The sequence below is a fragment of the Hemitrygon akajei genome, unplaced genomic scaffold (genome assembly GCF_048418815.1).
Source record: "Hemitrygon akajei unplaced genomic scaffold, sHemAka1.3 Scf000113, whole genome shotgun sequence".
Classification (NCBI taxonomy): Eukaryota; Metazoa; Chordata; class Chondrichthyes; order Myliobatiformes; family Dasyatidae; genus Hemitrygon; species Hemitrygon akajei.
Genome location: NW_027331999.1, coordinates 1,681,735 through 1,703,547, shown reverse-complemented (window position 1 = coordinate 1,703,547; position 21,813 = coordinate 1,681,735). Strand labels below are relative to the sequence as shown.

Sequence of the window (21,813 nt, the reverse complement as noted above, 5' to 3'; positions counted from 1 at the left end):
AATTTTTTACGTGATTTTTTACCAATTTACCCCTCAGCCTGCTCTTTAAATTTGGCTTATGCTATTTTTCAGTTTAAACCTTTTCAAAAACAATTCATAGCAATCCTTTATAAACAGTTAATGAATGCTCGCATGTCGCCTAATGATAGGGTTCAACGCACCTGGGAAGTACAACTTCAACATTCACTTTCAGATAATCAGTGGAGTAAAATTTATTATACAGTCAATAATTCACCTATCTGCACATGCCATATCTAAATTCAGATTAAGATAGTACACAGGGCCCATATGTCCAAAGATAAATTGGTGCATATTTTTTCTAATATAAGCCCTATTTGTGACAGATGTAATGCAGAAGTGGCTACTCTAACTCATATGTTTTGGTCATGTGTAAGTTTAAACAATTTTTGGAGGGATGTGTTTGGAATATTATCTAAAGTTATAGATGTGGATGTTCAACCTAATCCACTTACAGCAATTTTTGGGATTATTCCAGAGGAAGCAAGCAAAGTGTCTGCTTCCGCCCAACAAAACTTTTATATTTATTTCAGAATATTCCTGTTTTTGTTTACTAAGAAGTTATTTGATCGGATTGATTCTATTATTCTATCTTTTATTTGGGATAATAAAAGACCAAGAATTGGTAAATGTCATTTGCAAAAGTTGAAAAAGGATGGTGGTCTCACTTTGCCTAATCTATGAATGTATTATTGGGCTGTTAACTTCTGGTATGTCCTTCTGGTTATATTGGGTTGATAGGAATGAACAGCCAATCTGGGTAGACCAGGAACTGAGAGCTGTGAAACAGTTTTATTTAACTTCGTTATTAGGAGTTACTCTACCTATACAATTAGCTAAAGTTGCTAATTTAAACCTATATCCTGTGGTTAAGCACTCTTTACAAATTTGGAACCAGTTCCGCAATTTTTTTTAATCGTAAAAAAGTTAAACTTTGTAGTATAATTTACCATAATTACTTTTTAAACCTTCTTGGAGTGCTCCAATTTTTTTTACTTTGGGAAAATAAAGGTATTAATTCTTTTTTGGATTTATTTAAAGAAGGCAGATTGATGTCTTTTGAACAATTTGTCGATAAGTATTCTCTCTTATATTCAAATTTTTTACAATATCTTCAAGTTAGACATTTTTTACAAAAATATTTAAGTAATTTTCCTTACATATTGGAGGCTGATTTGTCAGATACTATTATGAATATGAACCCCTTGTTGAAAGGTTCTATTGGAAGAATTTATCATTTATTATTACAAAGGGATAAGCGTCCTTTACTTAAGATTAAACAGGATTGGGAGAAGGAACTCAATTTCCCTTTTATATGGGAGGATTGGACATGGATTCTGAAGCTGGTTAACTCTTCTTCGATCTGTGCTAGTCATTCACTGATTCAATTTAAAATTGTACATTATTACCATTTGACGAAGGAGAGACTTCCAAAAATATTTCCCAATGTTGACAAGTATTGTGATAGATGTAAAAATGAGATAGCCACACTGACACATATGTTCTGGTCATGTCTATATTAAAACAGTTTTGAAAGTCAGTCTTTTCGACAATTTCTAAAGCACTCAGAATCAATTTACAACCTAATAAATTGACTATGCTTTTTGGAATAATTCCTCAAAATATCCATGGTATTTCTGTGTCTGACCAACATGTTTGTTACATTGATAGCTAGGAGGGCCACCTTGTTGAAATGAAGGATATATCAGCTCCTACTTTGTCACAATGGCTCTCTCAGGTGATGCTGTGTCTTGGAGAAAATTAGAAGTCGAACCTTTGTACCTTTATTTGATTTTGAGAAAAGATGGGGATCATCTGCTCATTATTATCATTTCAGTTAACTGATAGATTTCCTCCACGATCTAAATGTAAATTTTTTTGATATATCTTTTCTTTCTTTTTGGTGGTTTGATGTTTATTTTTAGAAGCTTTTTGTATGACGCTTGGCTCTGGGGTTGTACCTCCAATGGGTTTCTTCTTTTTTCCCCTCACTTTTCTTTTTAGTTTAATTCACAAAATTTTCAATCCTCAAGATAATTTCCTCTTTTATGAAATACCACTTGTGCTATTTTTGAATAATAATAATAATAAAAAGATATGAAAAGAATATTAAAGGTGAATATGTTCAGTGGGAAGGAGGATGCGAGCGGGCTATATCTGCGGATCAGAAATGGGAACAACAACCTACCAAGGGACAGGTGCGGACAGCAACCCGTTTAGAAATTGACAAGCAAAGATGCTTCCTACCGTGAGTACCAGCCCTCAGGAAGAGCCCAATGTAATATTGACAGTTGCTGCTATTCCAGTTCCGTTTATGATTGATATGGGGACAACTACAACCACTCTCAATCGGGAAATAGTATCGGAAAAGGGATTGCAGTTATCAGACGCAACATTCATTCTGTCTGGGTTTAAAGGCACGGAACGTACGTATTCACATAACAGTCGGGGGTGTAATCCAGCAGGGAGAGACTTGCTCTGTCTGTTGGAAGTCAAGATTCTCTGCACAGGCAATGGTGTCACCCTGTGACAGGTGAACAACTGATAGCTTCCCCAATTTCCGACCTCCCAGTGGTGGGCATTTAATCTGGACTCCACTGCGTCTGAACCCCTTCTGCCAGTGGTCGACCCCCATGTGACTCTGTGCTGTGACATTACGGGGTGCTCAGCTGAGGAAAGTCAATATTATGCACCCCTCGAGGGACAGAAGTTCCCAGTCATGATGATTGGAGAGATCCCCAATCCACTGTTAGTGTTTGCCCTGGGTTCAAGCCAAAGAGCCCAGAGTTCATTGCCTACACCTTGCTGAAACAAGCCTCCAGCACCGAAGGAGACTGGCAAGACTTGGCTGCGGTCCAACTCCGATACTGGAAGGAGTCTGAGGTGAAGGCGGGACATTTGGTGAGACACACTTTTAATATTGACCGATCCCAAGACGCTGTACCCCATCTCTGAGCAAATTCAGGCCATGAAGTCGGTCGCACCAACTATCCCCCTGTCCGGATCACCGTGAAGGAAGGACAGACTCTCCCATCCATTCTGCAATATCCCCCTCTAGCCCGAAGCAATTTTATGAGGATGGAAGCTCTTTTGTGGATCCAGCAGGGAAACGATGCGATAGTGACGGACAGTGAAGTAATTGAGCAGGCCTCTTTTGAAGCAGCTGTCTCCGCCCAGAAGGCTGAGCTGTTTGCTCTGACTCGTGCCTGTATCCCAGCAACAGACTAAAGTGGGAACGTTTACACAGACTCCCGTTATGCATTTGGAATTGTACATGACTATGGAGCTCTCTGGGAACATGGGGATTCCTGACTTCCTCTGGCCATCCCATTAGTAATGCCACCATTGTAAACAACTTACTCACCGCTCTGCAGCTACCTCGCGTTCTGGCTGTTATTAAATGTGCGGCCCACACACGCATGTCCGACTGTGTCACTAAACACAATGCTCTAGCAGATCAGACAGTGAAAAGTGCGGCACAATCCTCAGTAGTTGTAGCCTCCTCGCGTTCCCGTCAAGCAACCCTCCATGACTAAAGCAGAACGGGTTTGCAGGACATGTGGGAGGTACGTAATTTTCAGGGGGACGCCTCTGAGGAGGAGCACAAACTGTGGTCCCCGATGGGGTGCCAGAAAGACCCCAACCTAGGTTTTTGGATCACCCCAGTGGGACAGGTTTGTGTTCCTACACAGTTTTTACCAATATTGGTTGATTATATACATAATTGTACACACCTGGGAAAGGAGGGAATGGTTGATAACCTGTACCCTGCACACCAGGTGCGACTCCCTTGACAGGTGGATCCTTTTCTGTGTCTACAAGTTGATTTTATTGAATTGCCTAGAGTACATTGCTATAGATACTGCTTAGTTATTATAGATGTGTTTAGTAGATGGATTGAAGCTATTCCAACTACCATTAATACCGCTATGACTGTTGTGAAGGTATTGTTATGGGATATAATTCCCAGGTACGGCCTGCCAGAGATGCTGAGCTCTGACAATGGCCCACACTTTGTGGTGAAAGTAAACGAAGGGGTATGTAACGAACTAGCTATCCAGCAACAATTCCACTGTGTACACCACCCACTGGCCACTGGCAGAGTGGAAAGAGCCAATGGCACTCTGAAGAGTAAACTGGCCAGACCAGCAGCGGAGACTGGACTCACTTGGTTGAAGGTCCTACCGTTAGCCCTATTCCACGAGGGTTACCCCATAGGGGAAAGCGGGGTTGTCACCAGTTTAAAACATTTATGCATGGCCCATGAGAATATCCTGGGGACCAAGACCTTGTGCACCATTGCTCCCAGAAAGCCTACCAGCAAAATTAGATATTGGAAGAGATGGGGAAATAAATATGCCAACTAACCAAAATTTTCCAAGCGTTACATTCATAGGTATGACAGGCTTACAAGGAAGAGAACTACCCTGCAAAGAGGAGTGACTATCCCACCATAGAACCTGGGAATTTATCCTGATCAGGAACTGGGATTGAGGGAAACTCAGACCTCAGTGGAGAGGACCATATCAAGTGTTACTGACCACTCCGACAGCTGTGAAACTGAAGGGGCAATCTCGGTGGATACATCGAACAGACTACAAATGTGTTACTGAAGGAGCTGAGTAGAATGACTCTCTCGGTATAAAGGAAATTGTATTGGTTGATAGTAGAGAGTGATGAACCTCTCGGTTTCTTGCCTTGGACTGTCATTTTGAGAGATAGTGCCTGAGTGACGTCAGCCGCCAGCTTTCTCGGCTCCTGTTTGAATCTTACACAGAGAGAGAGAGGGGGCTGGAACTATTTGACCATGGAGCGTGTTTACAGTTGCTGGCAGCTTGTGTTCACATAGCTCAAAGTTTGTTTTGTTTAAGCAAGGACACACAGTCAGCCAGAGAGAAAGAAAGAAGATGTAAGGTTCGAAACAAAGGGCCTAGTGGCCAAAGGCCACTGTTTGGACTCTCCTGTGCCCACAAGGTGGGTTGACTATTGATCCAGCGTATACCGAATGTGTGATTGTCACTTTGTTTGATCCATTGGAGTGGATCTGTTGGTTTGGGAGTATCCTGTGAGGACCACTTGTGCTAACCCTTGCCTGGGTGTGGTAATTCACTTGAAGAGGTACCCCTGTGACCAATCACTGTTGGTGATAATTCGTATAATCCATCTGGGGATTTTGTTGAAGTATCCCGTGGCTACCACTTTTGTTAACCCTTAGCTGGATTCGGGTGTGTTATGTGGTAACCACTTGTGAGAAGGGATATTCTGTGGAAATCACTGTCGGTAATATTTTGTGTGTTGGATCTGGATTGGGAGTACCTTGCAGAATCTACCTGTGTGTTAACCCTTGCTTGGGTGGCAGATCCTTCTGAAGACAGTACTCCTCTGATAAGCTGCTTCTGGTGATAATTTGTATGTGGATTTAGAACAACGACGGATAAGACCTACAGCGACTGTTATCCCGTTTTACCACCAAGGAATTTGTGGAATTCAACATAATTGCCTTCTCTCGACATTCACCTTGGATTACAAATATCTCTCTCTCGTCATTTATTCCATGGCTGAACTGAACTTTCATGCTTCACCATCTCAAGACTTTGAGCTTGTTATTCCCTGAGCTCAGTGGTTTGGGAGTTATATTTACACATATGTGTACTCCTAACACCTTTAACTTTAGATTATTTTGCTTAAGTTGTTATACAAGTAGATACTAATAAAGACAGTGCTTTTAACATCAAAACCAGAGTCCAGGTCTTGTCTATTGCTGCTGGTTCATTTAAACCATTACGGGTGCGTAACAGTGGTGTTTGTGTTTATGTCTTTCAGTGGGCTCACCCCAACATCCAGTTACGATCTTTCTGTCTCTGTCACACTTATGCCAAACGGGTAGAACTAGGGGCCTTGACAGACACAGTGTTTCGACAGATGTATCTCAGGCCCCCACCAAACGGAAATTCCTACGCTGGGAAACATGCATCGTAGCCATACTTGCAGGCGCCCAGCAACGGAGAGGAATAACTGAGACTGAGCGATCTTTGATGATCGCTTTTCTCTCCTATGGAGTAGCCAGGAATTCACGAGAGATAATCAGTTTGGCTACAAGCACTTGAGGAGCTGGCCACAATACTGCAGGGGCCCTGACAGAAACACAGGCCCAAGTAACAGAAATATCCACTGAAATGATTGCAATGCGGCAAACAGTCGTATAGAATCGTACGGCTTCAGATTTTATCCTAGCTGAGAAGGGGGAACCTGTGCTATTATTGACACAGAATGCTGCACCTATATCCCTGATGAGTCTAATAACATTACATCCCTCTCCGAGCACACTGCCTAGGAGATTGACAGCATCAAGAAAGTAGGGCAGGATTTACACGGGTTCACTGAAGGGTAAAAATGGTGATCTTCGAAGGCCTGTTTGGTAATATGTGGGGCATGATATTGCATTATGTCCTAATAGTTGTACATATCATTGTTATAGTTACTGTTGTATGCCATTTTTACCCACTGAGAAGTCAAAGCTGTACTCGGTTGCTTTCTCTGTAAAAAAATTACTGTTTTATTGCTCATGTAACGATCAAAAAGCAGGGAATGATGAAATATGGTTTAACACTTCGTTAAAAAATAGCAGCCTGTTTTTCTGAAAGAAACTGCTGATGATCAATAGATGTACTAAGCCATGCTGAGCCATATTTCTTCTTGAGGGTAGCTATCTAGGGTTTCAGGCTATCTAGGGTTTCAGGATGCTCATCGCCTTGTGTGTTCATGCGCAGAGATAGGGCAGCTTTAGTCTGTTCTGTGTGTGTAAGCCATTATGACTGTTTTGTAATTTGTCTTTAGAGGCTCCAGCCTGTCATGTAGTAAATAACTTTGGCTCCAGCATGTCTTGTGTGGGGAGTATCTGGACGGATATATCTGTGATGAAGGGGAATTGTTAGTCAGTGGATTGGGCGGGAACAGTCATTGACTGTTCCTGTTTGAATGACTAACTGAGTAAGCCCCAGATACTTGGAATAAAGAGTTTGTACTTATACAGTCTATGAGAGGCTCTCTCCGGATTCGACTTCCACAAAATGGGAGTGGTTTTAAAGGGCTGGGCTGCTGGAAGCACATTACCAGACCTGGAGTGATTGCAACTGGGTCTGACAGAGGCATAACTGGTTCTTCAGGGCACATTCAGTCTCACTCCAACTATTTCCTACCTTCCTTTGTACAGGTATGTAATGTCTAAAGGACCAGTGTTTGAGTAAATGAGACTCACCAAACTTTCTCCTGACTTAATCACTGGAATCTCCGATTCAGATGGGTTCTCTCCAGTTGATGCTCTCAATCCTCACGTTGGTTCACTTGTTGCTGTTCCCTCATCTTCAGTTGTGGTTTTTCTTCCAATAAATCTCTCACTGCAGGTCTAACGTTAACATGAAAGATAATGAAGCACATTAACAATAAAAAGCAGAACCAAACATTTCTGCTTAATGTTAGTAAGAACAAAACTCACTGAAATTTAAACGTTGAAGGCAGATATAATGATCTCAGTGAACAATCTTTTATTGTCCCTCACATGACACAAAAGAATATGGGATAAGAAGGAGCCATCATTCAGTCATGGTAAGACATAAGGAACAGAATTAGGTGATTTGATCCATCTGATCTGCTCCACCATTTAAACATGGCTGGTTTTTATTCCAACACCATATTCCTGCCTTCCTCCTGTAACCCTGAAGCTATTTAGCAATCTTGAAGATATTAATCTCTGTCATAAATATACCTAAATCGCAGCCTCAACCAACCTCTGTGGCAACAAATTCCACGCTTCGGACACCTAATGCAAAAAAAAAATCTCAACTGAATTTTAACGGGAAGCATCTTTATTCTGAGACCGTGCTGTCAGATCACAGGCTCTCTGTCTAATGGAAACATCCTCTCCATGTCCACTGTATCCAGGCTTTTCAGCATTCGGTAGGTTTACTTAACCATACATCCCCCCACCACCCCTCTGAACTCCATTGAGCACAGGCCCAGACCCATCAAATGCTCCTCACACATAAAGCCGATCACTCCTGAGATTATTCATGTGTACCTCGTTAGCAACAACTGTACTGAAAATATTTCCAGCAATAACAGACAAGCTGGTTCCAGGATAATTGACAGGGAAAAGTTGTGCTTTCTTTACTGTTCTACTATCACAGATCGAATCATTTCAATTTCCAGGTTAGATGTAATAAAAAGAAGGTGGAATTACCAGAACTGCTCAGCAGGTAAGGAACAGCAGCGGGGAGGGGAACAAACTTTACAATTCAGGTTAATGACGTTTCGTCAGAATGACTTCAAACATTTAGTTTTTAGTGCAGATCTCCAGCAACTTGAGATTCTGCCTGATTTCCACCAAATGACAGACTGGTGACAGTGAGGGGTGGGGGAATTTCCAAACACAGTTTGAACGCCAGACTCACGGGTCTAGTCCTACTGTTGTAAACATGGAAAAGCCGGTCCGGAGATGTCAGAACACACCACAGCTACTGAATTAATGATACATACTACTGTATAAAAGATTCGAAAATGACAGAGTTAGAAGAAACAAAAAGAACTTTGTCATATATACTTTGACCCTCACCAAATTTTTATCAACACACCATAGAAAGTTTCCCATCCGGACACTTCACGCTTTGCACGGTAACTGCTCCGCCCGTGACTGCGAGGAACTGCACAGTCCTTTGGATCCAGATCAGCACATCACAGAAACCATTCTCCCCACTAGACTTCCCAGTCCCTCGGTAAAGCAGTCAGTGAAATCAAAGATCCCCACAACCTGGGACGTTCTCCTTTCTCACCCACCCCAGTCCGGGAGAAGACAACAGCCATAACGCTCCAGGACAAATGCGAGGAGCCAGTGGAAGCGAGCCGAATTGGGAATGTTAATCTGACTAAGTGGCCAAAAACACACCACGTGATCTTGCGTCACAAAGCGGAGGGCGGGGCGAATCTGCGGCACACAGCCTCACGTGACCTGACGGCGGGACTTCCATTTCAATTCTGTGGAAACAGACAGCCTGGGCTCCTGGTTTGGATCGTTCAATGCAGATTATGTGAAGGGGACACATTTCTGACGAGCCCAGATAACTGGAAAATAAATGAGTAACTGGCCCTCAGTTCGGGGCTCACGGCCAACATCGGATCTTCCCGCTCGGGATCGGTCTCAATACTCACCGATGGGAAAGTGATATCTTCGGTCAGCAGACAGGGATGCTGACCGTGGAGACGAAAAGCCTTCCCCGTTCACACAGCCGACCCACTTCAGCAATGAGCAGAGAGGAAAACACCGTACACCCGGAGAAGCTGGGCATGCGCGAAGCGATCGTTTCAGTGTCCGGAGGGCGGGGCCTCGGAAACAGATGCACAGATGCTGCCCATCTACGGTTAAATGGGAGGGGCAAAGGAATCACGTGACGGCTTTGGTCTCCCACCCCCCAGACTGAGAACCAGCTACCCACTACTCTGTGGACAGAAGTAGATAGATAGATAGATAGATACTTTATTCATCCCCATGGGGAAATTCAACTTTTTTTCCAATGTCCCATACACTTGTTGTAGCAAAACTAATTACATACAATACTTAACTCAGTAAAAAAAAATATGATATGCATCTAAATCACTATCTCAAAAAGCATTAATAGTAGCTTTTAAAAAGTTCTTAAGTCCTGGCGGTAGAATTGTAAAGCCTAATGGCATTGGGGAGTATTGACCTCTTCATCCTGTCTGAGGAGCATTGCATCGATAGTAACCTGTCGCTGAAACTGCTTCTCTGTCTCTGGATGGTGCTATGTAGAGGATGTTCAGAGTTTTCCATAATTGACCGTAAACTTGCCGCTCACATCTCCTCTCACCTTAAATGTATTAGTCATTTCAACCCCCAGGAAAAATATATCGTCTGTCCACTCTATCTCTTCCTCTCGTTATCTTACAAACGTCCATCCAGTCTCACCCCAGCCTGCGCCGCTCTGGAGAAAACAACACAAGTTTGTCCAGCCTCTCGTTATAGCTCATGCCCTCTAATCCAGGCAGTGTCCTGGTAAACCTCTTCTGCGCCCTCTCCGATATCCTGATATCCTTCCGAGGATGGGGGCGACCAGAACTGTATGAAACACTCCAGATGTGGTCTAACTAGTTTTATAAAATTGTTGTTACGAAGTGTGACGTTTTAGAAACGAACCAGCAGCAATAGAGTTCACACTGGAGTCTGGTTTTGATGGTAAAGCCATTCTCTTTAGTAGTATCGATTTATAATATAGTAACAACGAAATAAAGGAAAGTTACCAGTGTTAAGTGTATATATGTGTAAATATAATTCCCAGACTGTCGAACGTGAGGGAACAAAGCTCAGAGTCTTGAGATGGTAAAGTAGGAAAGTTCAGTAATCCACGGAATAAATGATGGGAAAGAGATATTTGTAATCCAGGGTGAAACGTAGAGAAAAGGCCGTTACTTCAAAATAACCGTCGACGAAGTTCTTATCCGTTGAATCCGTCCACATACGAGTTCTCAGCGAAAGTGACCTGTCACAGGAATACCGTCTTCCAGGGGTTATCACACAACATACCCAGGCAAGGGTTAACACAAGATATTCCAAAATCCACTCCTATGGATTATACGAAGTGACAGCCACACACATTCGTTGTGGTTCCGTGTACCGATGATCAACCCACTCTTGTGGGCAGAGGAGAGTTCCAAGCCTCAGCTGTGACTAACTGAAGCTATCAGCTTTTCCAGTCTCTCTCTCTCTCTTTAGATTGGCCGACTGCCTGTCTGCAGATCGCTCTCTCTCTCTCTTATGGTTCAGTCCACAGTCAGCGCTGTCAGCCTGTGACTGACGTCATAGTCCCGCCTCCTCACGCCGGCGCTCTTAGAGAAACAGTCACAGTACGACCGCAGGCTCGTAACAGCTGCAACACAACTTCCCGACTTTTGAACTCAATGCTTCAACTAATAAAGACAACCATGCCATTTGCCTTCTTAACCACCCGATCAATCTGTGCAGTCTCTTTCAGGGAGCGATGAACTTGGAGTCTAAGATCCCTCTGATCATCAACACTGTTCAGGGTTTTGCATTTAACAGTGTACTGTCTCATACATTCGACCTACCGAGCTGCCAAGATGATCATCACTAATCAAATCTCACTGAGATTTCTCAGGGCCTGTTGAATTTATTGCCAAGTGCACAAGTACGGGAAGGTACAGGTACAGAGAAACACTGACTTGTGGCAGCATCACAGGCAAGTACATTCAGATAACACACGGAACACAAATTATACGATTCTCTGTCAGTAACAGTCCATAAATATGTTTTATGTCATTAACAGTATCTAAAATACATTGTGTCATGATCAATTTAATAATGTGCATTTTGTGTCAATAACAGTCTTGGAAATGATGATTTTGGTCCCTGTCTCCATTCCTCCTGTAATCCACAACCAACTCCCTTGTTTTTGTCACAATGAGGGAGAGGTTGTTTTCTTGACACCACCGTGTCGGGGTGATGACTTCTTCTCTGTAGGCTGCCGCGTTATTATTTGAGATTAGGCCAGTCAGTGTAGTGTCGTCAGCAAATTTACTTAACAGATTGGAACTGTGGGTGGCGACACAAGTCATGGGTGCTTCGAGAGTAAAGGCGGGGGCCAAGGAGACAACCCTGTGAGGTATGTGTGCTGAGGGTCAGAAAGACAGAGGTGAGGGAGCCCACTCTTACCACCTGCCGGCGATCTGACAGGAAGTCCAGGATCCAGCTGCACAAGGCAGGGTGAAGGCCGAGGTCTCTGAGCTTCTTGTCGATACTTCACTCCTTCGTATGGCTACTGCTCTGCCCATGACTGCAAGGAACTGCAGAGAACTTTGGAGAGCAGAGAACATCAGAGAAACAAGCCTCCCCTCCATGGACTCTTCCTACACTTCCCCTGCCTCGGAAAAGCAGTCCCTCAAAGACCCTCACAGCCTGGACATTCTTGCTGCAAACCCGCTCCCCCATCGGGGAAGAGATACAAAAGCCTTAAAGCGCGTAACACCAGGCTCAAGGACGGTTTCCTGATGAATAAGTCAAATGAATGATAAAATGGACTCGGCCTCACAATGTAACTCGACGTGACCCTGCACCATATGTCTAGTGATTGTTTTGCCAGTTTCATTTTTCATTTTTAGAATTTTTTTATTGACACATAATCTTCTACAGCTATAAAATGATACAAAGCGTCAATAGTTTAATATGTATTCAATTAATAAAGCTAAAAGAACTGATCGTAAAATATAAAAACGGAAAATATATATATCGAAAAATAAGGGTAAAAAGTACCCCATCTCCCTCGGAAAAAAACCCAGTAACCACAAAAAAAAGGGGAAAAATCCATTAGGAATGAACCCTCCGGAGCAATACGTTTGACCATCATCTAAATTTTTAAAAAAAGAATCATCAACCGTCATTTCATATTTATAAAAAAATAAAATTGGACGGAAACCATATAGCATAATTCAAATTAAATGATAATATTTGGCAAAAGAACCCCATCTTTTCTCAAAATCGAATCGAGTATCAAAAGTTCTACTTCTATTTTTTTCCAAACTAAGACATAACATTCCTTGAGAAAACCATTCAATTAATGTTGGGGAAGAAATATCTTTCCATTTTAATAAAATAGCCCTTCTTGTCAGTAGTGTAACAAATGCAATTACATGTTGATCTGAAGCTGAAATACCCTGAATATGATGTAGAGCTATTCCAAATAGAATAGTCAATCTATTAGGTTGTAAATTAATTTTCAGAGCTTTAGAAATTGTAGAAAATAAAGATTGTCAAAATAATTTTAATGAAGAATATGACCAGAACATATGTGACAAAGTAGCTACTTCAGTTTCACATTATCACAGCATTTGTCTGTAGTAGGAACTATTTTAGATAGTCTCTCCTTTGTTAAATAATAACGGTGAACAGTTTTAAATTGAATTAAACAATGGTTGGCACATACAGAAGAAGAATTTACGTTTTTCAAAACTCGAAGCTAATCTTCATTAACAAGGGTCATATTAAGTTCTCTCTCCCAATCTTGTTTAATCTTTAGTGATAGGTTCCCTTTTTGTAACAAAAATAAATTATAAATTCTGCTAACGGAACCTTTCACTAAGGGATTCAATTTCAAAATGGTATCCAACAAATCAGATTCTTGTAAATATGGAAACTTAGGTAAACATTGTTGTAAAAAATGTTTCACCTGAACATATTGCAAAAAATGTGTACGAGCGAGAGGAAATTTGTTAATTAACTCTTCAAAGGTCATCAATCGACCATTACAAAATAAATCTGTAAAATAATGGATCCCTTTATTTTTCCATAGGGGAAAAATGGGGTCAGTTCTTGAAGGCTTAAATGGAAAGTTTAGATATAAAAACTATACAACGTAAATTGTTTAAAATTTTAAAAATAATTACGAAACTGAACCCAAATCCGTAGGGATAGTTTAATAACCGGGTAAAGATTTAAATTTGGAATTTTAGAGAGCTGTAAAGGTAATGGAGCTCCTAAAACTAAAGTTAAATTAAATTGTTTAACAGCTTTTAATTCCAAATCAACCCATAATGATTTTTGGTTCTTATCAAGCCAATATAACCAAATATATAATTGTCTAATATTCACAGCCCAATAATACAGTCTTAAATTAGGAAGTTCAAGTCCACCATTGTGCTGCCTTTATGGCAATTATTTAGTTTATAATATTTTCGCGTAGTAATTTGTTAGCATTTTTAGTTAAAGTTAGGATTGTTTAAATCAATTGATTTGTCTGTAATACATCACGGCTGCGATGACGTCACATCCGGGTTCGCCGCGTCTTGTGGGGAATTACCAGTTTGAGATTCACGCAAGGGTGGGGGTCACTCACATGTGCGACCATAACGCTGACTAGGGTCTCTCTATGCACCAAAGACACAGTGAAAGCAACGCTGTAAGTCATTAGATAATCGGTATTTTGAGTTAAAATGTTAACGCCGATTCTGTTAAAAGTAACGACGGTCGGTAAGGTTTACCTTTTCGTCAGTTAAAGAGTCGGGATAGTTTGTATTGAAGTGTATCTAAAGCAGCCAATGGAGCAGCTAGATTCTGACTGTATGCTGCACTTTAATGTAATGTAGTTATTGTAGTTTTACCTTTGCAAGTATTCACAATGTAAATGTGATATTTAGAAGGGAACAAACACTGTACCAATCTTGTATTGTTTTTCAACAGTTTTCACCATGCGTTAATGTGAAGAGTGAACAGTAAATGGTTAATCTTACTGCGGTCTCGTTTGCATTGATTCTGGTTTATCTCGACGTTTACCTCGGCGTTACTTCACACCCGAGCGAGAACGTTACAGTGAAAAAGCGGCATTATCAGGTGTTTAAAGTGCAGCCATGTCAACCCGATCCAGCATCAAGTCGTTGTCAAAGTCATCGTCATCCTGCGACAGGGGCAGTAGGGCATCAAGTAAGGCCACCCAAGCAAGAGCGAAAGCAGAAGCCGCCAAGGTGCGAGCGCGCTTTGCCAAAGAAGAATTAGAAGTAAAGATGAAAGCGGCTGCCAGAGAAGCCGAAAACCAGAAGGAAAAGGCTGCCAGAGAAGCCGAAGCGGCTGCCAGAGAAGCCGAAAACCAGAAGGAAAAGGCCGCCAGAGAAGCCGAAGCGGCTGCCAGAGAAGCCGAAAACGAATTGGAAAGGAAAAGGGTAGAGGCACGGTTAGAAGCGCTGAAGCTAGAACGAGAAGCAGCAGCTGCCGAGGTGGAAGCAGAGTTAATAGAAGACGCCGAAGAAATGCATGATCCGAAGGACGGAAAATCTACCTCAGAAAAGATCGGATTGGAACGTACAAGGGACTATGTCCAATCTCAAATGGAATGGAAGACTCTTTCTTCCTCTCCTTACTTATTCGATAACGTCCCACTTCACGAGGAGTCTTGGAGAGGCCCGACGGCATCACGTCCATCCGAGGAAGATAATTTACCCTCGCAACTCCGCGATGAACCCAGGAATGCAAGGGCTCACGACAAGTACTTCTCGACACCGAACTTACCGGATTTGGGGAGAAGAGAGGCAAAGACTGAGTCCAGACCAGCAAATCCCATAACAGATGTACGCCCTCAGTCATGTACCTGTGGACATGTTCCCTCAGCCCGCACGCCACCTGCAGACGAATCCGCAGCACGGTATTTCGCACGACGGGATCTCGTCACTTCAGGACTATACCAGTTCGACGATAAACCTGAAAATTACCGTGCATGGTACTCCACTTTCACCAACGCGATCGACGGATTCCAGCTCAGAGCAACCCAGGAGTTGGATCTTATGGCAAAATGGCTGGGAAAAGAATCATGCGAACAGGTGAGACGCATGCGTTCAGTGTACATCAACAAACCCGAGCTAGCATTGAAGAAAGCATGGGAGAGACTTCAGGAGGGCTACGGAGCCCCCGAAATTATTGAGGCGGCGCTATGCCAACGTTTGGGAAATTTTCCTAAGGTGTCAGCCAAGGACCACACCAAGCTAAGAGAATTTGGAGATTTACTCATGGAGATTCAAGGCGCCAAAGAAGATGGCCACTCAGCTGGTCTAGTATACCTAGACACTCCAACCGGGATTAGACAACTCGTGGACAAACTTCCATTTGGGCTGCAGGACAGGTGGTTGTCCGTTGCCTCAGATTACAAGGAAGAACACGAAGGTCAATTCCCTCCCTTCGAGTATTTCACCAGGTTCGTGTGCAAGGAGGCGAAGAAGCGAAACGATCCTAGCCTCATAGGTCCAGGAAGCAGTACAATTTACACCAAGCCAGATAAATCCACTTCGAATAATTCCAACATTACTAAACCAGTCTCAGCGCTTAAGACTGAAGTCCTTACAACTAACAACGACTCTAGCAAGAATTGTCCATTGCATAACAAACCCCACCCCCTCAAAACATGCAGAACGTTTAGGGAAAAACCCCTTGAAGAGAAGAAGGCCCTCCTCGAGGAGAAAGGAATATGCTTTAGATGCTGTTCCTCGACCTCTCACTGTGCGAGAGAGTGTACGATCGCCGTGAAGTGCCTGGAATGTGATAGCACTAATCACGACTGGGCCATGCATCCTGGCCCGTCACCGCAAACCGACAACGCTCCTTCACCCCCACAACAGGACGGCGGGGAGGGAGAAGCTCACTCCAGGACAACTGTTGTCAGCTCGAGCTGTACGGAAGTTTGCGGTCAAGCTCAGGCAAGCCGTTCTTGTTCAAAGATCTGTCTCACTAAGGTGTACCCTAAGGGAGCCAAAGACAAGGCCATCAAAGCCTACGTAATTCTGGACGATCAGAGCAACCGCTCGCTAGTCAGTCCAAAGTTCTTTAACTTGTTCAACATTGAGAGTGAGCAGTTCCCATACTACCTTAGAACTTGCTCAGGCAACATGAAAACTTACGGAAGGAGGGCCGAAGGCTTCCAGATCGAGTCCCTGGATGGTAAAGTCCTCATCTGTCTCCCCCCACTCGTAGAGTGCGAGAAAATCTTGAATAACCGCACTGAGATCCCGACGCCAAGTGCGGTGCTACACCAACCACATCTTCACCACATCGCCAAACACATCCCAGAGCTGGATCCAGAAGCAGAAATACTCCTGCTATTAGGGAGGGATGTTCTCCGGGTACACAAGGTTAGGCAGCAGGTCAATGGACCACACGACGCCCCCTTTGCCCAACGCCTGGATCTGGGCTGGGTGGTGATAGGAGAGGTGTGCCCTGGCAACGAACACAAATCAACGGCTAACACACTCAAGACCAATGTGCTAGAGAGTAGCCGCCATATGATTCTTCAACCCCGCACAAGTTCCATGTGCGTCCAGGAAGCACCACAAGGCTTTAACAAGCGCAAAGTAACTGACGAGACGCTCGGTCAGTCTGTCTTTGCTCAAAAGGAGCATGATAATAAACTCGCTCCATCGGCTCAAGACGCCACCATCTTAAAAACGGAGGACACCAAGGTCTTCAGAGACAAAGCAAATAGTGGGGTCGCCCCACTACCTTTCAGAGAACCACGCCAGTGCTTGCCAAACAACAAAGAGCAGGCAGTCAAGCGGTTCACGCCCTTGCAAAAAACCACGAAAAGGAGACCTGAGATGCAGCAAAGCATCCGATCGACCCACGAGGTACTGGGCACACCAATGGCAGAGGTCACAGCCATTATGAATGCACGACCACTCCTACCCGTGTCTTCTGACCCGGAAAACCCCTTCATACTGTCGCCATCAATGCTCCTTACGCAGAAGGCAGGAGCTGCCCCTCCACCAGGGGACTTCTCCGATAAGGACCTGTACACAAAGCAATGGAGAAGGGACCTTCAAGTTGGAGATTTAGTCCTGCTCAAGGACAAGCAAATCGCCGGCAACTGCTGGCCAATGGCCAGAATCACTGCCACATTCCCTAGTAGGGATGGACATGTCAGGGAAGTCGAGTTGAAAACTACCGACCAAGGCGATGGGAAAATTTACCAAAGGCCTGTTACAGAAGTCATTCTACTTCTACCTAACGACTGATTTAGAGACTGAAGTTTGTATTATGTTCATTGTGACCTTACGAAGGCCAAGCGGGGAGTGTGCTGCCTTTATGGCAGTTATTTAGTTTATAATATTTTCGCGTAGTAATTTGTTAGCATTTTTAGTTAAAGTTAGGATTGTTTAAATCAATTGATTTGTCTGTAATACATCACGGCTGCGATGACGTCACATCCGGGTTCGCCGCGTCTTGTGGGGAATTACCAGTTTGAGATTCACGCAAGGGTGGGGGTCACTCACATGTGCGACCATAACGCTGACTAGGGTCTCTCTATGCACCAAAGACACAGTGAAAGCAACGCTGTAAGTCATTAGATAATCGGTATTTTGAGTTAAAATGTTAACGCCGATTCTGTTAAAAGTAACGACGGTCGGTAAGGTTTACCTTTTCGTCAGTTAAAGAGTCGGGATAGTTTGTATTGAAGTGTATCTAAAGCAGCCAATGGAGCAGCTAGATTCTGACTGTATGCTGCACTTTAATGTAATGTAGTTATTGTAGTTTTACCTTTGCAAGTATTCACAATGTAAATGTGATATTTAGAAGGGAACAAACACTGTACCAATCTTGTATTGTTTTTCAACAGTTTTCACCATGCGTTAATGTGAAGAGTGAACAGTAAATGGTTAATCTTACTGCGGTCTCGTTTGCATTGATTCTGGTTTATCTCGACGTTTACCTCGGCGTTACTTCACACCCGAGCGAGAACGTTACAACCATCTTTTTTTAAAATTTTGTAAATGATACTTATTAATTCTTGGTCTCTTATTGTTCCAAATAAAGGAAGAAATAAGAGAGTCAATTTGATCGAAATTTGTTTTAGTTAAAAAGATAGGTATATTTTGGAAAATATATAAAAATCTAGGTAAAATCATTTTCACAGCATGAATACGACCTATTAAAGAAAAAGTAAGTGGATTCCATCTAGAAAATTGTTGTTTCATGGAGTCCATTAAAGGAACTATATTCGCTTTATGAAGATCTTTTTTTTAGTAATAATAATACCTAAATATCTAAATATATTAACTATTCTAAAAGGAATATCATTATATATACTAACAGGGACATTTAATGGAAACAATTCACTGTTATTCAAGTTAAGTTTATATCCTGAAAATTTACCGAAATCTTTAAGTGTTTCCAAAAGAGAAGGAATTGATTCCTCAAGATTTGAAATAAAAACCAAAAGATAATCTGCTTAAAGAGAAATCTTATGTATGGTTCCATTCATAGAGATGCCATGAATATTTTTTAGCTTCACTTAGTGTTATAGCAAAAGTCTCCAATACAAGATTAAATAATAAAGGGCTTAATGGACATCCCTGTCTAGTGCCACGAGAAAGTGAGAAAAAAGACCTGCAGTTATTCGTAATGACAAGCTCAAGGACGGCTTCCCGTCTGTGGTTAGAAGCCAAATGAATGATAGAATGGACTCGGTCTCACAATGTAACTCGACGTGACCCTGCACCATATGTCTATCTGCACTGCACATTCTCTGCAACCATAATGTTTTGTTACAGTGATTGTTCTGTCGTATATCAGCTCAATGGACTGTTGCAATGTATCGATCTGTGTGGATGGTACGTCAGGCAAGATTTTCATTGGAAGTTCAGTACGTGATGATAATAAACAAATTCCCCATTTTAATTGTGCGGAAATATTAGACAGGCTGAGCTTCTGCTCTGGAGCCACAGAAAGAAACTGAACTGTTGTCATTTCTGAAATGAACTGAACTGTTGTCCAGCCTTTCGTTATAGCTCGTGCTCTCTAATCCAGGCAGTATCCTGGTAAACCTCTTCTGCGCCCTCTCCAAAGCCCCGGCATCCTTCCCAGAATGGGGGCGACCAGAACTGTATGAAACACTCCAGATGTGGTCTAACTAGTTTTATAAAACTGTTGCTACGAACTGAAGCGTTTTAGAAACGAACCAGCAGCAATAGAGTTCACACTGGAGTCTGGTTTTGATGGTAAAAACACTCTGTTTATCAGTATCTACTTATAATATAGTAACTTAACGAAATAAAGTTAACAGTGTTAAGTGTATATATGTGTAAATGTAATTCCCAGACTATCGAGCCTGAGGGAACAAAGTTTAGAGTCTGGAGATGGTAAAGTAGGAAAGTTTAGTAATCCACGGAATAAATGACGGGACAGAGATATTTGTAATCCAGGGTGAAATGTAGAGAAAAGGCCGTTACTTCAAAATAACCGTCGACGAAGTTCTTATCCGTTGAATCTATCCACATACGAGTTATCAGCGAATGTGACCTGTCACAGGAATACCGTCTTCCAGGGGTTACCACACAACATACCCAGGCAAGGGTTAATACAAGATATTCCAAAATTCACTCCTATGGATTATACGAAGTGACAGCCACACACATTCGTTGTGGTTCCGTGTACTGATGATCAACCCACTCTTGTGGGCATAGGAGAGTTCCAAGCCTCAGCTGCGACTAACTGAAGCTATCAGCTTTTCCAGTCTCTCTCTCTCGCTTTAGATTGGCCGACTGCCTGTCTGCAGATCGCGCTCTCTCTCTTATGGTTCAGTCCACAGTCAGCGCTGTCAGCCTGTGACTGACGTCATAGCCCCGCCTCCTCACGCCGGCGCTCTTAAAGAAACAGTCACAGTACGACCGCAGGCTCGTAACAGCCGCAACACAACTTCCAGACTTTTGAACTCAATGCTTCAACCAATAAAGACAAGCATGCCATTTGCATTCTTATCCACCCAATCAATCTGTGCAGTCTCTTTCAGGGAGCGATGAACTTGGAGTCTAAGATCCCTCTGATCATCAACACTGTTCAGGGTTTTGCATTTAACAGTTTCATACATTCGACCTACCGAGCTGCCAAGATGATCATCACTAATCAAATCTCACTGAGATTTCTCAGGTCCTGTTGAATTTATTGCCAAGTGCACAAGTACGGGAAGGTACAGGTACAGAGAAACACTGACTTGTGGCAGCATCACAGGCAAATACATTCAGATAACACACGGAACACAAGTTATACAAAATATCGGTCAGTAACAATCTATAAATATGTTTTATGTCATTAACAATATATAAAATACATTGTGTCATGATCACTATTAATAAGTGCATTTTGTGTCAATAACAGACTTGGAAATGTTGAATTTGGTCCCTGTCTCCATTCCTCCTGTAATCCACAACCAGCTCCTTTGTTTTCGCTACAATGAGGGAGAGGTTGTTTTCTTGACACCACTGTGTCGGGTGATGACTCTTCTCTATACGTTGCCTCGTTATTATTTGGGATTCGGCCGATCAATGTCCTGTAGTCAACAAATCTAATTAGCAGATTGGAACCCGTCACTGCAGCCCCACAGTGCACTATGTACTGATTGCAAAGCTACGAAATTGCATGTGAATAGCCTCCCCTCCCCCAACTCCACTCTTTCTTCGTCACCAGTAGACTGGGACATCTCACATCTCGCTGCCTCCGCCTGGATATTAAACTGTGAACAACTGTGGTCAGGGACTGATCTCTGGGGTACTCCAAACGCTACCTCCTTCCAGTCTGAAAACGGCCCACTCATCCAGCCACACACTACCGGCAGTGTATCGATCTCCAACGAAAAAGCCTAATCACCTGCTCCTGAGGTTCAATACCATTGCTGACTCTGAGTTTACCACCGTCAAATGCCAGGAGGGACATAATAATCAGAAAGTCTCTAGTCACAGCCGTGTAAATAAAATGTGATCTCAGTAGGTGTGTGGCGCATGCTCAGAATGCGAAGGAGACAGACAAACTGAGCCAAGTCACAGACTGATAAAGGGGAGGAATGATCCATTTTGATACAGAGAGGGAAGCAGAGAGTTTGATATTGTGCCTGATGCCGGAACTGTGACCAGTTAGAAGATGAAGTCTTGTCCCCCCAAATTGTTTTGAGCTGTGACAGTGTTTTTCTCAGAAGGCACCATGACGAATAAAATTATCTGAACTGAAATGTTGTCCTTCACCCACTGACGTGGTTTGTAAACTTTTAACAGTTTAGAAAAGTCAAAGGATTTGAGTATGGGAATCACAAACACGTTAGTTGCTTTGTGATTGCTCGTTAGTTCCGCTGTATCTGTCAGTTCACCAGCGCTTGAATGCCGCCGATCCTTGAATGTGGAGGCGGAGATGTTGGAGAAGACAGCGTCCCACTCGCTCCAAGGAGAGCCCGAACACGTGCCCATGTCCGT

At 42.9% G+C, this 21,813-nt stretch overlaps 2 protein-coding genes across 2 annotated transcripts in view; one reads left to right on the top strand and one right to left on the bottom strand.

The window, feature by feature from the left end:
- LOC140723433 (uncharacterized) overlaps positions 1-9,387 on the bottom strand; it is a 43,609-nt gene extending 34,222 nt beyond the window's left edge. The window contains exons 1-2 of the mRNA XM_073037999.1: positions 9,223-9,387; positions 7,277-7,423 (exon numbers count right to left, since the gene is read on the bottom strand). The gene's annotated coding sequence lies outside the window, so the exon portion shown is untranslated. The remainder of the gene's footprint in view (positions 1-7,276; positions 7,424-9,222) is intronic.
- Positions 9,388-13,923: 4,536 nt separating this feature from the next.
- On the top strand, positions 13,924-19,376 carry LOC140723425 (uncharacterized). Its single transcript, XM_073037992.1, has 3 exons — positions 13,924-13,997; positions 14,279-15,375; positions 19,350-19,376. Exons 2-3 carry the CDS (start codon positions 14,446-14,448, stop codon positions 19,374-19,376), a joined length of 957 nt encoding a protein of 318 aa, XP_072894093.1. The 5' UTR covers positions 13,924-13,997; positions 14,279-14,445.
- The last annotated feature ends 2,437 nt before the right edge of the window (positions 19,377-21,813 follow it).

Excerpts from the sequence above, each read along its gene's own strand:
- LOC140723425 (XM_073037992.1), top strand. The coding sequence starts at position 14,446 with ATGTCAACCCGATCCAGCATCAAGTCGTTGTCAAAGTCATCGTCATCC. Across the intron at positions 15,376-19,349 it reads CCCAGGAGTTGGATCTTATG|CCTTTCGTTATAGCTCGTGC; the intron begins GCAAAATGGCTG and ends ACTGTTGTCCAG.